This window comes from Hyperolius riggenbachi, chromosome 1, assembly GCF_040937935.1.
Source record: "Hyperolius riggenbachi isolate aHypRig1 chromosome 1, aHypRig1.pri, whole genome shotgun sequence".
NCBI lineage: Eukaryota > Metazoa > Chordata > Amphibia > Anura > Hyperoliidae > Hyperolius > Hyperolius riggenbachi.
Window position 1 is genome coordinate 398,854,830 of NC_090646.1, and position 15,160 is coordinate 398,869,989.

At 47.3% G+C, this 15,160-nt stretch overlaps 1 protein-coding gene across 1 annotated transcript in view; it reads left to right on the forward strand.

Moving 5' to 3' along the window:
* The window catches only part of CER1 (cerberus 1, DAN family BMP antagonist), a 32,906-nt gene extending 18,760 nt beyond the window's left edge, over positions 1-14,146 (forward strand). Inside the window, exons 3-4 of the mRNA XM_068240274.1 lie at positions 3,757-4,210; positions 13,856-14,146. Of these exons, the coding sequence (XP_068096375.1) occupies positions 3,757-4,210; positions 13,856-14,146 (745 nt within the window). The remainder of the gene's footprint in view (positions 1-3,756; positions 4,211-13,855) is intronic.
* The last annotated feature ends 1,014 nt before the right edge of the window (positions 14,147-15,160 follow it).

Here is a 15,160-nt window from a genome sequence, read left to right on the forward strand (position 1 = left end):
GCTGGAATTCCTGCTACATTTGGTACTGTAGACACAGGTGTATACCATTATTCTTGATTGGCTGACACGCTGTTTGTGGACCATATAAAATGGCAGATTGCTAGCTGGGAGTTACCATTTGCTTCTCGCGTATTTTGAACCTAGGCAGGTGCCTGGGGCCTAATCAGTGTCAAGGGGCATATTTTCCACGAGACAGACTTTATGGGAAGCCAAAGCAGCAACCTTGCCTTGGGCCCCATTTCATATTAAACCTTCTCTGAGTATAGGCCACAAGTTTACTGCCAGTAGAGTATGAAAATAAAACTGGCCAACTTTCACTTAGGAGGATATTCTAGAAACTTTATTGCCTGGGCTGTGGTATTTAGAGCACAGAACAGTCAGATCTGATAGCCGGTTAGATTGGGTATGCACAGTCCGGAGGTGAATTCTGTGTCCACAGTGTTACAACACTTATTACAAAGCATCTAGTTGGTAAAGATGATTTTTTTAACAATACCAGTGCTCATGACAAGGCTTTAATAACTGCCAAATCACTATGGCAAGGGTCATTACAACACTGGGTGACATCTTTATAGGCACAACACACAATATGGTTTCAGTATCACTGAACACCTTGAACTATTTTAACAAATATCAAGACTGCATCGGTGGATGAACTTCAATCAATGAATATCAGGAGTGCCAATATAGTGTAGTATTTAGAACAAAGGAATATTACATCTTACATAAATTACTACTTGAGATGAGATGATCCTACACTCTGGATCATTTGGTGATGTATCGGGGCAGCTGTGCACACACTAGATTCTCAGCAGACAGACTCAACCATTTGTGCCCACTGAGAGCACTGTAGCGCGCATTAGACTGTTTGAACCAGAGATTTGGCTGCCTTGTTCACAGCCATCAGATTAAAATCCAATCCAACAATAAATGGAGGAATTGCATAATGATCATCTGTCTGTCCGCAGCTTCAGGCCTGCAACAGAGGTTTCTTTCTGCTCCTCTCTTTACACATATACATATATGAAGACGTGGGAGGTTTAGCATGAATGTTTGAGTGGGTACAACTAAAAACAATCTTCCAGTTCCTAGATGGTCCCTGCATGTTCATCAATCCTTAATTGTTATGTAATTTACATGTAGAAAGAACTTCATCTAACTGGACTGTTTACAGGGAGTTATTTGATGTCCCTGTTGGTACCTCTCACCTCCTGGAATAAAGGTGACCATGTATTACTTGATAGCAACCAGACTGACCATCAGATAGGCCCCTCTCTGATTGATTCTGACCAGAGAGGGATCTGCTACTTGTCCATACATTGCACACAGATTTCCAATAGATTTCATGAAATCTATTGGAAATCTACCATGCTACCACCTCCACTTGCTGGGCCCCCAGGTTTCCCCCCATGTTATGTGTACCATTCCCCCACCCTCCCCCGGCTTTGCAGTGTTGCAGGCTCATCTGTGCGCTGACGCACTTCCTCCTGTGTTCCGCGCATTTCTTTTTTGATGTCAGAGGCACCTGTACCACCTGAGCCTGCATATACGTGATGTCAGTACAAGCGGGATAGTCACATGGTACAGGTGCTCGTCAGCTATGAAGAGAAGACTCAGGACATGGGGAAGGCGCACCAGTGGACAGGTAAACCTTCAACACTCCCCACAACCCAGGGGCGTACACATTACACAAGTGGGAAGACCGGCCGGACGTCATTCGGGTCTGTGGGTCGTCGAGAAATTGGAACGCCACTAACTGAGCCCTTTCAAGTGAGATCTTTCCAGCAAGCCAAATTGATTGCTTTAAAGAAAATCTGTAACATCAAAAAGTTCCTCTGGGGGTTACTCACCACGGGAGGGGGAAGCCTCAGGGTCCCAATGAGGCTTCCCACGCCGTCCTCCATCCCTCGGGGGTCTCGCTGCAGCCCTCCGAACAGCAGCGATGTAAATATTTACCTTCCCGGCTCCTGCGCAGGCGCTGTGGCGGCTCTCGGCTCTGAAATAGGCGGAAATACACGATCACCGTCGGGTCTGCTCTACTGCGCAGGCGTAAGTCTCCGGCGCCTGCGCAGTAGAGTGGACCCGACTGAGATCGGGTATTTCCATCTACTTCGGAGCCAAAAGCCGCAACAGCGCCTGCGCAGGAGCCGGGAAGGTAAATATTGAACAAGCTGATGGATTTGTCGGGCCGCTGGTCGGAAGGCTGCAGCGAGACCCCCGTGGGACGGAGGACGGCGTGGGAAGCCTCATTGGGACCCTGAGACTTCCCCCTCCTGAGGTGAGTACCCCTCAGGGGAACTTTTTGATATTACAGTGTCTCTTTAAGCCAGCAATGGATTAAAACGACATTCGGGAGACCACTTTGCACCATCGATCTTTGCCAAATTAAATTATTATGATTGAATCTGCTGCAAATAGAGTAATGTATGGACACCTTACCTGTGATAGGTAAAAAGGGAACGGGCCAGGTTTGAATTTTTTTGTTCAGCTCTTCACTCTCTTCCATTTCCTTCTCCATAGCCCTACACATACAGTTTTGGCCAAGGTAAACATAAATATTCTTAGGTTAGTTAGGCCCCGTTCACACTTGCGTTTTGCCATGCAAACGGACCGGATCCTGATCGGATCAGGACCTGATCCGGATCAGAACCGTAGGGTTCCGATCCGGTCCGTTTGCATCAGGCATGCATCAGGCTGCCATCCGGATCCGTGGACAAAAAATAGCGAATTTTTAAGAAAAAAATGTTGGGGTCAGCAGAAGGTGCACCTGGTGCACCTGTAAAATCAGGTTCCTCCGCTGTAGGCCTCACCTCCACCTCCGACATTCTGCCAAACAGCTCCAGCACGTCTGTCACTGCTGCTCCACTCCAGAAATGCTTGGCCCATGTGTCCCCATCCGAAATGGCCGCTTGGATACGCATAGGAAGTGGGGTAGAACGTCAGGTTTTTGTAGGCAGTGTGTTCTGTGCCTTCCGTTCCCCATTGGTTTCTGTGTTCCGGATCGTGCTGTCAGGCTCAGGTCCGGCTCCGGTCCGGGTGCGTGGGCCGGAGATCCGGACCCAAAAAATAGCGCATGTTGGAAAAGAGTCCGGATTCGATCCGGCTCCGGTACGTACGGAACGGATGCGTGTGAACGTCCGCATAGACATTACATTGCTATGCGGAACATACGTTCCGTTTGTACAGTATGCGGTCCGGATCAGATCCGGAAAATCCAGATAGCGAACGCTAATGTGAACCGGGCCTAAAACACAGCTGCCAGCTGCAGAGCCCTGATGAGAGATCAGATTGTGCCTGCACATTCGGCTGCCCTACTTTGAGCTTCACCCTAAACTGTTTGATTATAAAGCTCCCCTAGCAAGATCTGTGAAATATCTTTCATTGATACATACTTACATTGTATGGCAAGTGAATGAAAAGTTTGAAGGAACAATGACTGTGCTAAACGTTAAATATTTAAGATTACACAAGCAGATTTAACAGACATCTCTGTGAATAGCAACACATTAGTTAGACACATATCTAGATTATTTTCACACATTTCTATCACTGGGAAAACAGGATTGAATTAACATGAATACATCAAAGGCTGAACATTTTAGCACTGAAGTAGTAACCAGCAATGTGGTAAGTGGATCACACACTGTAGCCCTTTAAAAGAAATGCAGTCTTCTAAGAGTCTTGCTATTGGCAGGACTTGTGCTCCATCATGTTGTTCCAGTATTTTCCGCTTGTCTTTATTTTCTACATTGCTAGCCATGCTGTAGGGAAAGGCATGGAAGACAGCAGACAAACTAAAAATGGGTCTTTGCCTACTCATCACCAGTCCACAAAAGACACAGAGGGCCTTCAGAGTTCTGTCATTCATGATATTACTGCAAATACAGGACATGCCAACTCTAAAGTAAGAGAAAAGGATTCCGAAGAAAACAACATTCTCAAATCAACTCTTTTAACAAGAGGACTTCACAAAAAAATGAGTGTGCAAAATGCTGATTCACCTGCAGTAGTCACCCACAGAGGCAGCAAAAAAACCAACTCTCAGCATTTGTTTGGAGAAAGCATGGCAGATGGACCTGAGAAGAAGTATGCTAAGATGTTCTGGGACTATTTTGTTCATGAACTGAATGCTGTGCCAGAAGGTTTCGATGACTCTGTAAAGACATTGGGTAAACACTGGGAATCCTGTAAGACTCTTCCATTTTCTCAGGTGGGTTAGTCTTTTTACTGAAATGTTGGCTCTTATATATATATATATAGCACTGGCACAGGGGTACTTTTAGGATTGCCACAGGTGATTTGGGTACAAGATATTGCCAATAGTTGTAATTGATTTGGGTGCGAGATATTGCCAATAGTTGTAATATCAGTAATATCTTGCTGCTCACCCATCCTTTCATTGTCTTCACTCTCGAAGCCTATCCCCTAACACTAACCTCCTATCGACAATTAACACTAAAGGGGTACATACACTGTTCAATTTTTGCCATCAATATATGGATGATTCAACCGCTCTGATCGTATCAGCTAGAAAACAATGCAGCAGGAAGCATGATCTATCACTAGATTGATCGATTTCCAACCGATTTTGATCGATCTGCTTGATCGAGCCAGACGAAAAATCTAGGTCGACCGGCTGCTGGATTTCCATCAATTTTTAATAGATTTCATTTTGAAATCTATTAGAAACCTGTTTCTTGTGTGTGGCACACATCAGAAAGATTCCTGTCAGATTTGACCTGACAGGTATCTGACAGGAATCTATCTGATGTTCAAATCTTCTGCAGAATTATAAGTGTATGGGTACCTTGACCTCCCCCCTATTGACACCTAACACTAAGCTCCATCCTCTCCACTCCAGGCACATGTATTTGAATTGCATGCATTTTGCAGCATAGCAGAAAATGCATTTGAAAACGCACATATTGAAAATCTAGGGGCCACACATAAATCACATAGTTCCACGTTTTTTGGGAGTTTAACAATTGCACAGCAATTTGTTTTTCCTGCATACGAATGTGATTCTCATACAAAGCTTTCCTATGGAGCCACAAAGGTATGCTTTTTCACATGCATTTTTATGTAGAAAAGACCCAGTGATGCATTTTTTTCTCTCTTTTGAGGCAAATGCCACAAAATTGCCAAGTGTGGATCCCCCAAAGGAATATGACAAGCTCTTTTTGGATTCCACACTCGCAACTACGCTCCTTTTCAAACATGAGCGCAGCTGTACTGCTCCTGCGTCTGCGCAGTAAGCCGGAGCTGCTCATACACGACCAGCTCTGTGCTACTGCGCAGGCATGGCCATGCTCGGGTGGGTGCAGTGCAGCAGCGAGGATGCATGAAGAGAAGCCTGGTCGCTATGTGCAGGAGAGTCCCGGACAGCGGCAGAGGACTGGAGGGTCCAAAGGCTTTCCTCTCCTTAGGTAAGTACTTTACTTTTGGCCTGAGGTTCACCTCGGGTTCTCTGATGTCGCCACCTGTAATACATTTCAGAATGTAATCAGAGAGAGGAAAGATTTTACAATGGGCAAACACTGAATATTGTAAACAATAAGCAATTTTATTAATTACGTTATTTACACTACAGTTCCTCTTTAAAGAAAACCTGTACGTCAGAAAAAGTCCCCTGGGGGTACTTACCTTGTGAAGGGGAAGCCTCTGGATCCTAACGAGGCTTCCCCCGTTGTTTTCTGTCCCTCCATTGTCCAGCTGCAGCCCCCCGAAGTCCGGCGATGTAAATATTTACCTTCCGGGATCCAACGCAGGCATACTAGTGGATCACCCTTCAGGTTAAGGTGGAATTACCCGAACCCGATCGATCTGCTCTACTGCGCAGGCGCGAGTCCTTTTGCGCCTGCGCAGTAGAGCAGATATGATCGGGTTCAGCTATTTCCGCCTTACCCGAAGGAAGAGACGCTACTACGCTGGATCCCAGCAAGATAAATAAATCAGCGCTTTTCATGCTTGTCGGGGGAGGATTGTGGGATGCTTTGGGGGAGCCAGCGCTGGACCGCCTGCAGCTACAGGGATGGGTGAAGCCTCATTGGGACCCTAAGGCTTCCCCCACCCGAGGTGAGTACCCCCCCAGGAGATGCTTTTTTTAGTACAGGTTTTTTTAAAATACCTTTAAGTTGATGTAGAGTAAATGACTACTGATTCACTGATATTTATATATGTTATGGCCAAAACCAGAAATTGGCCAATTCTAGAATTGGCCGGCCATTTCTAGAACTGGCCGATTTGACGTCGGCCAAAGTCCAAAATGCTGGGAATTTCTGACATTGGCCAGCCAGTTCTAGAAATGGCCAAAGTCAGTCGGCCAAAGTCCAAAACGTTCAAATCCCAGAACATCCCGGGTCCTGTCCAGCACCATGAATGGCACTCGGAACTTCCTCTCTGCTCTGACAGTGATACAAATCCTGCAATAAATCTGCAGAGTGTCTTCATCCTGCTTTCTTGGGAGCAAATTTTTAACATCCTGTGCTTTTAAATTAACTGCTCTGCTATGGCAGTCACACAGGGTAGAGATCAAACTACAGTGGTGATTAGTCACAGATGAGGGGAATGCATGGCTGGGAGCTTTGCATGGTCTGGCGGGGGGGGGGGGGGCGCTTTGCATAGCTGGGGGTGCTTTGCTGGGCACTATGCATGGCTGGGGGGTCTTTGCTGGGGGGCTCTGCGTGGCTGGAAATGCTTTGCTGTGCATGGCTGGGGGGGGGGGGGGGGTCTTTGCTGGGAGGGGGCTCTGCATGGCTGGAGGGGGGGGGTCTTTGCTAGGTGCTTTGCATGACTGGGGGGGCACTTTGCATGGCTGAGGGGGTCTTTGCTGGCCGCTTTGCATAGCTGGGGGTGCTTTGCTGGGCACTATGCATGGCTGGGGGGTCTTTTCTGGGGGGCTCTGCATGGCTGGAAATGCTTTGCTGTGCATGGCTGGGGGGGGGTCTTTGCTGGGAGGGGGCTCTGCATGGCTGGAGGGGGGGGGGGTCTTTGCTGGGTGCTTTGCATGACTGGGGGGGCACTTTGCATGGCTGAGGGGGTCTTTGCTGGCCGCTTTGCATAGCTGGGGGTGCTTTGCTGGGCACTATGCATGGCTGGGGGGTCTTTTCTGGGGGGCTCTGCATGGCTGGAAATGCTTTGCTCTGCATGGCTGGGGGGGGGGTCTTTGCTGGGGGGCTCTGCATGGCTGGAGGGGGGGTCTTTGCTGGGTGCTTTGCATGACTGGGGGGGGGGGGGCGCTTTGCATGGCTGAGGGGGTCTTTGCTGGCCGCTTTGCATAGCTGGGGGTGCTTTACTGGGCACTATGCATGGCTGGGGGGGTCTTTGCTGGGGGGGCTCTGCATGGCTGGAAATGCTTTGCTGTGCATGGCTGGGGGGGGGGGGGTCTTTGCTGGGAGGGGGCTCTGCATGGCTGGAGGGGGGGGGGTCTTTGCTGGGTGCTTTGCATGACTGGGGGGGCACTTTGCATGGCTGAGGGGGTCTTTGCTGGCCGCTTTGCATAGCTGGGGGTGCTTTGCTGGGCACGATGCATGGTTGGGGGGGTCTTTGCTGGGGGGCTCTGCATGGCTGGAAATGCTTTGCTATTCATGGCTGGGGGGGGGTCTTTGCTGGGGGGGGGGGGGCTCTGCATGGCTGGAGGGGGGGGGTCTTTGCTGGGTGCTTTGCATGACTGGGGGGGGCGCTTTGCATGGCTGGGGGGGTCTTTGCTGGCCGCTTTGCATAGCTGGGGGTGCTTTGCTGGGCACTATGCTTGGCTGGGGGGTCTTTGCTGGGGGGCTCTGCATGGCTGGAAATGCTTTGCTGTGCATGGCTGGGGGGGAAGGGGTCTTTGCTGGGGGGCTCTGCATGCCTGGAGGGCGGGGTCTTTGCTGGGCGCTTTGCATAACTGGAAATGCTTTGCTGTGCATGGCTGGGGGGGTCTTTGCTGGGGGGGCTCTGCATGGCTGGAGGGGGGGTCTTTTAAGCTGGGGTGCTTTGCTGGGCAGTGGGCTGGGGTGCTTTGCTGGGCTGGGGCTTTTCTGGAGTCTGCCTGCGTTACTCTGACCTCCGATCAGGGCAATCAGAGAGGTGGAGGGAGGCAGTGCGCATGCTACTCGCCCGGACTTATACACTTCATATGCGGAAGTGTTCAATGATGTCACTTCTGCATTGAAGTGTTTGCATCCTGCGGGTCGCGTGAGCTGCCGCTCTCCGCCTCTCAGGTCGCCCTGATCAGAGGTTTGAGTAGCGGCAGCGGGGGGAGGAGCGATGAGCGGGGCTTCCTGGGGAGATGAGAGCAGCTGGCGGAGGGCAGCGGTGAGCAAAACTTCGGGACATGGCCGGCCACGTTAAGTTACAACGCGTTCTGGCCGGCCAAAGTCCGATATGCATGTCCGTTCCGCACATTGGCCGCAGGAGCCGGCCACTTCACATTTTGACCGGCCAGAACCCGAAGTGGCCGTAACATATATAAGGCCCGGTTTTCCCGGAGCTGGCTGTGCGGATCCGGCCATCTGGATCCTGGAAAACGGTCCGTTTTACAGCCAGGGTGCTGTAAAACGTCAGTTTTCCATAAGTTTCTGTTGTGCTGCAAATCCTTCCATTTCCGTTCTACTGAGTGAAACGATCCAGAAAATTGGGTCCTGTTGCATTTTTTTGTCCGTTCGGCGGAACGGACCACGGAACCGTACGGCCGGTTCCATTGGCAAATGCTAATGTGAGCCGGGCCTTAGGGCCCTTTTCCACTACGGCGTTTGAGATGGCTGAATCGCAAAACTGCAAACCGCTACTGATTTTTCAAATCGCTACAGTTTGCTTTTAACATAGGAATCGCGGTAGGTCATTTCCACTACCGCGATTCGTTTTTTACCTGATCGCGACCGCACGGCGGAGCGATTATTGCCGCGATTTTGCTATGCAGTGCATAGCATAGCAAAATCGCGATCGCAAACGTCGGGAAATCGCCGGGAATTTTTTACCTTTTGCGATTCAGCAATCGCTAGCGTTCAGCGTGAACGCTAGCGATTGCTAGTGGAAAAGGGCCCTTACTGTTTATAAAAGCAGATAAGGATTTTATCCCTACATAGTGTTATTTATATAATATGTACTAAAACTATAGCAATACATTTTTATAACAGTTCACAGCTTTGGTTTCTGGCAGTGATCTGGCAACCTGTAAAAATAAGTCCCATTACTAGTTTGCTGAAAGCTTTTTTTGCAGTCAGCAAACATAGTACATTTTGCAACAGATATAACAAATATAAGAAAATCTGAAGTCCATGTCACACAGGTGATTCCAAAGGCTATTCCTCACTCAGCGGCAGCAGGATGCCTGCAGGAAATTGCCTAATGATTTTACATTAACTGTAATGCCATTGCTACTATCTCTAGCAACAGAACAGTTTGTTGCTTCATTGCTAGCTAGTGAAGACTCAATAGTCTTTCAGCAAGAGACAGATAAACAAACTGCTTTATTGCTAGCAATGCAAGAGGTGACATTACTGCTAATGAAAAGCAATTTTGAGATTCCTTGCTGGCCACATGCGACCACCTTTACAACTGTCCTTGTGACTTGGACGTTTCACTAAGTAAGGAGTGTATGTTGATGCACAGCGGGATGCGTGCTGAGCAGGTTATCTAACATTCATACCGCTACTTCACACACATCTAGCAGTGTGATCATACACATGATGTGACATACATCCCTTTAATATTTATACACTGATAATAGCATCTTAAGCCTGTGATGGGGCCTGAGAGAAAAATCATTATGTGGCCCCTTGTTTCTCCAACTACCATCAAGCCCAATTCTTGTAGGAGCTCTGTGCTATTAAAGAAAAAAAGCCATAACACTACAGTACAGAACACTAAGAACTCTTCTACCAATTGTATAAATGCTTCCAAATGATATTTAAATATGCTAATTTTACCCACACTTATATACCAATGACCATTCTTCCCTTCCTCTCTGTGGGTTTAATGCATTAATAATTTAATGAGTCTGTGCATTTCATATTATTATCACATGCACTATTTTTCAGTTTAACCACTTGAGGACCGTAAGCTTACAACCCCCTAGTGACCAGGCTATTTTTACAAATAAAGCGGAACTGTAGAGAGAAAATAAACACATTGTTTCACTTACCTGGGGCTTCCCCAAGCCCCCAGCAGCTGTCCTGTCCCGCGCTGGTCCTGCCCGAGCCTCCGTTCTCCCACCGCCGCTCCGTCCCGTACCTCAACTTGTAAGTCGATGCCAGCGCAGTCCTGCCAAGCGTATCCTTTCTTCGCGTTCCACTCTGCAATAGCGGGGAACGCAAAGAAAGGATATGCATGGCCAGAGCCGCGCAGGCGCAGTGGACCGGCGGCGAAACCGAAAGTAGCTGGCGGCGGGAGAACGGAGGCTCGTCGAGAAGCGGTGCGGGACAGGACAGCTGCTGGGGGCTTGGGGAAGCCCCAGGTAAGTGAAACAATGTGTTTATTTTCTCTCTACAGTTCCGCTTTAAGGCCAATGCAGCTTTAATGGCTCACTGCAGGGCCGCACAACTTAGCACACAAGAGATCCCCCCTCCTTTTCTGCCCACCAACAGAGCTTTCTGTTGGTGGGGTCTGATCCCTGCCGCACTGTTTGTGTATTTTTTTATTTGTTTTTTTTTTACTAATAAATTTCACTATTTTTTCTATTTTCTACCCAGCCCTCCCTCCCCCTGCCATCCAATCACCGTGATCAGCTGTCATAGGCATCAGCCTATGACAACCGATCACTGCTGAGCTTCCCAGGAGGAAAGCTGTGTCATACAGCTGTCCCTAGTACAGCACTGCCGTTGATCGCAGTGCTGTACCATGTAAATAGACGGCGCTTTCACCATTTAACCTCTTGACGACCAGCTAACGCCGATTGGCGTAAACTGGTCGTCTGCGGGTTTCCATGTCGGTTCACAGAGGGTGTCTCCGTGAACAGCCGGAGAGCCGACGATCGCGGCTCGCCGGCAAAATGTAAACACGCGCCGTAAGGCAGATCTGCGATCCCCGGCCTCTGATTGGCTGAAGCCTATCCTACAATGCGCAGGACGGATATCCGTCCTACGCCGCTCAGAGGGGAAGGGAGAGGGAGGGAGCGCCGAAAACGCTGCGGAGGGGGGCTTTGAAGAGCCCCCCCCCCCGCAAAGCGCAGCAAGCCGGCGGCGATCAGACCCCCCCAGCAGGACATCCCCCTAGTGGAGAAAAGAGGGGGTAAATCTGATCGCCCTGGCATAATGCTGATCTGTGCTGCGGGCTGGAGAGCCCACGCAGCACAGATCAGACATAAATCCCCTGGTCATCAAGTGGTTAACAGTCTCCTAGACTGCTCCGTCATTCAAGCGGTCATTTAGCGATCTCCTGCAAAACCCCACCCCAGGACTTCACGCCAATTGTTGTTAAGGGGTCCTGGGCTGCCACCGCGTTCATGCTAATCGGCGTGGAGCGGCCAGAAAATGGTTAAGGTGCAGTCCTTTATTTTATTCATTTTGATTGAATCACAAATTCAGATTTGGTATTCCACAAAAATTTGGAAAGGATTTAAGGTGACCATACATCTAGTCATTTGGCTGTACGGTTGACCATTCAGTTCAATCATTTTATTGAACTGAGAGAGAATCAAGTGTATACCAGTATGCCCGATAGCCGATATCATATTGAATGGACCAACTTAGTCGATCAAGCAGGATGGAAGATATCGGTGGATTGCACAGGAATTGGCTACTGTTTAGATATCATTCGATCGCCACTGAATCGATTTTTGCATTCAGAGCATGGAAGCACAATATTGGTCAGATTGATTAGTGAAGGTAAATCGCTTAGGATATCGCTTGTAGTGTGTGGGCCACTAGTCGATCGACTTTCGCTCAACCACAATGAAGTTGATTGCCCAATAAAGTCGATTGCTCGATCACATATGGTGCATTATATTTGAAAAAGTTCCAATGATTCCAAAACTTCCCCTGAGTACAAGATACCATTTTGTATTCTGATCTCATCTCTGAAGGACCAATATTCCCGTACAGTTGCAGGAACTGCCTCCTTATCATCTGGCCACCCACTCAAGACAACAGACTTTAGAGCTTGTAACTCTGCGTCACCGTCAGTGTGCTGTATGAGTTGCTCTAGACGCTGAGCGGTGACATTAAGATAGTCTGCTTGACTGATATCGGCAAAGAAAATTTGCTCCTGTTGCAGCAGACAAATTGTTTGATGCTCATGCTCACCTCCAGGTGTCACATTATCCAACGTAGCTCTGCTCAAAGTATCTTCTTGCTTGCAGCAGCCAAATATGTATGATGGCAGCTAACAGCATTCCACTGCCTGAGCCGATGAGGAATCGTCTCTGAGTCAGGAGTACTTCCTGGGTCGCGGCTTAGCTTATGATTGGAGGAAGCTATCTGTGGCAGGGAGCCATGCTATAGAGGTGGTGGGGAAGCGATGCGGGGAAAACTGATTGACAAGCTGCCAGGTAAACATCAGGCTAGCAACAAGCAGATTGTCACTAGCCTGGCGCTATTTATCAGTGGGACAGCAGAGCCCGGGGGGACAGGCGGGGGCAAAAGATTTAATAAATCCGCCTCGGGTTCTCTTTAAAATTGTAGTGTAGAGGAGAGAAGTCCAGAACATATTCACACCCCATCGATCACATTCCCAGAATCTCTCTCCCCACAACTGCCAAAGTAGCTTTAAAGAGTAACAGTGAGGCATAAAATCAAAAATCAATTCATTATTTTTATCTGGTAAACAAGTAATAAGAATGCTAACCAGGCAATCCAAAAGTTAAAAATCTTACTTTTCTTCTCCATAAAACATAATTCCCCAGTTTCCCTGGCTCTTATTTGGTACATCTGCTGCACAAAGGAAGTTGCAGGGCATGCTGGGTTTTCTTTTTTTCTTCTTTACTTTCCCTTCAGACATAACTAATGCAGCCTGTTTGGCTGAAGCCTGTTTCCCTCCTGTTTTCCCCTCCCACACCTCTGTTCCTCTCTGATTAGCTAATATTTCTTAATGCACTTTCTACTGCAGAGCTGGGTGCGAGTGTCTAAAGACTGGGAGGGGGGCGGGCACACAGACAAAGTAAAAGAGGAAATGATGTCAGGATTGGCTTGAGATAGAGACAAAGGCTATCATTCATAAAGGAGCTGTCGGTAAAGGGAATCAATGCGGGAAAACACCGCTGCCGGTATTTTAGACTTCTGGTTGGGCATTCATAAAAATATATCCAGTTGCGATAGCAGTGCAGAGATTCCCCGAACTAGGCTGTCGGTAAGCAGGCGTTAGGCTTGCGGAGACACGGAAGCTGCCGAGTTGATACAATTCTCCGTGTTCCGCTCTGCTGCAGCTGCCTGGGAGGTCTGTGTGTCTCCATTCACTTACATTGTTATCGCCACATCAGAGGGAGCGGTACTTCCCGACCTCACACCGCTTGCGGTGATCTTCATGAATTAACATTTTGCTACATTTGTTCCGATAATCACCGCACAAGGCGGTGATTTATCACTCTGCTCGGTAGTGTCATTTTTTCATGCGGAAAGAGCCTTTATGAATGCTGACTTTGCTGAGTGTTCGGTAAAGTCAGCTGTTTTAAGCATTTCCGCATACGGAAATGCTTTATGAATGATAGCCAAAGTGGAAAATCCTAAGAAGGATTTTCTCTTTTTTACTATAGAAAAATCATTAAAATCAAAATGTCGACAGTGCAATACATATGTTATGTAAGTAAAGCAAGTATTTATCCACTTATATGTGCTTTTTTTTTCTAAGATAGTATGGCTGACAGCTCCACTTTAATATATGTGCTTTTATTGCTAAAGAAAATGTCTGCTTGATCCTTATACAGTTTTCTTTTTATTTCCAGCATATAGTACATGAGGATTGCGAAAAGGTGGTGATACAGAATAATCTATGCTTTGGCAAATGCAACTCTCTTTATGTACCAAATCAGAGCAAACCGCTTAACATGTGCTCCTACTGTCAACCCTTCAAATTCACAAAGCACCACTTGAAGCTGAACTGCAAAGGTTCAAAAAAAGTGGTAAAAGCTGTTATGATGGTGGAAGAATGCAAGTGCATGGAAAACAGTAAATTCCATCAACAACATGATGATCAGAGAATGAAATTGTTTAATAACTCAAATAACGCTATATAAGGCAGTTATGGTTCTTCATAAATGCCTGTTGTTGTTTTTTGTTGTTGTTGTTATGGTTCTTCATGGATGTCTGTTTTTTTTGTTTTTGTGTTTTATCAATGTTTATGCAGCCTAATAAAATAATAAAACATTAGAATCAAATCAATGTCACTACATAATTTGTACCTGGTGCAAACAGACTGTATAATTGGGACCACAAGAATGTTTGGGTCCATTCTACATGTCCATTTGGGGTCTGCAGAAGGGGTCAGCAGCGTATCTAGTCTAACCTGGGTCTTACTCTGCAATCCATCTCCAAAGAGAGTATAAATGTTAGGAAAGAAGTGGGATTTAAGCATGCACCATATTAATCTTCAAATTGAAAAAGTGTAATGCAGTACTGAACTATATTTATGGTCATTCTTATAGGACACTGTTTTCCGGTACATTGTCTTGCAATGCACAAAAGCACAGCTGGTGTGACTCACAAACGTAACCTGATTACATAAGATCCATTTATTCCAGCACATCCAAAAAAGGAGGAAGTTTGAAATAATGAATTACATTTGAAATTCTTTCATGTTTGACCTGCTCTGCTGTATATCTGTATTGGATGAACAGAAGGATAGTCCCATCAAAGGTAGGGGTGGTTCTGAAGTGATGAGTTACATTGTGGATTGTTCTTTCATGTGGCTGTGTACTTGAAAAAGGGTAGGAGCCTGTTAAGCAAGCAGCTGCCAGGGGACTAGTGGGGGTCAAGGGGCCCACCTGTCACTTTCTCTGACCCTTCTCCACCTGGGATTACCAAAAGGACCATAAGGGGAAGCCAAAGCTACTACTTTGCCTAGTTCCCCATTTCATCTTAATCCATCTCTGCCATTATGTCATACTGGCCTTTGCTGTACATTTTGCAATTAACACACAATTAATCCCTGTTGGTTGAACCTGGGTGTTTAGTACAATATGGGTGAAAGAGGCGCCCTGGTGTGTATAAAATTCTTTAAAAATAAATCAAAATGAAAGAAAGGGAGGTAG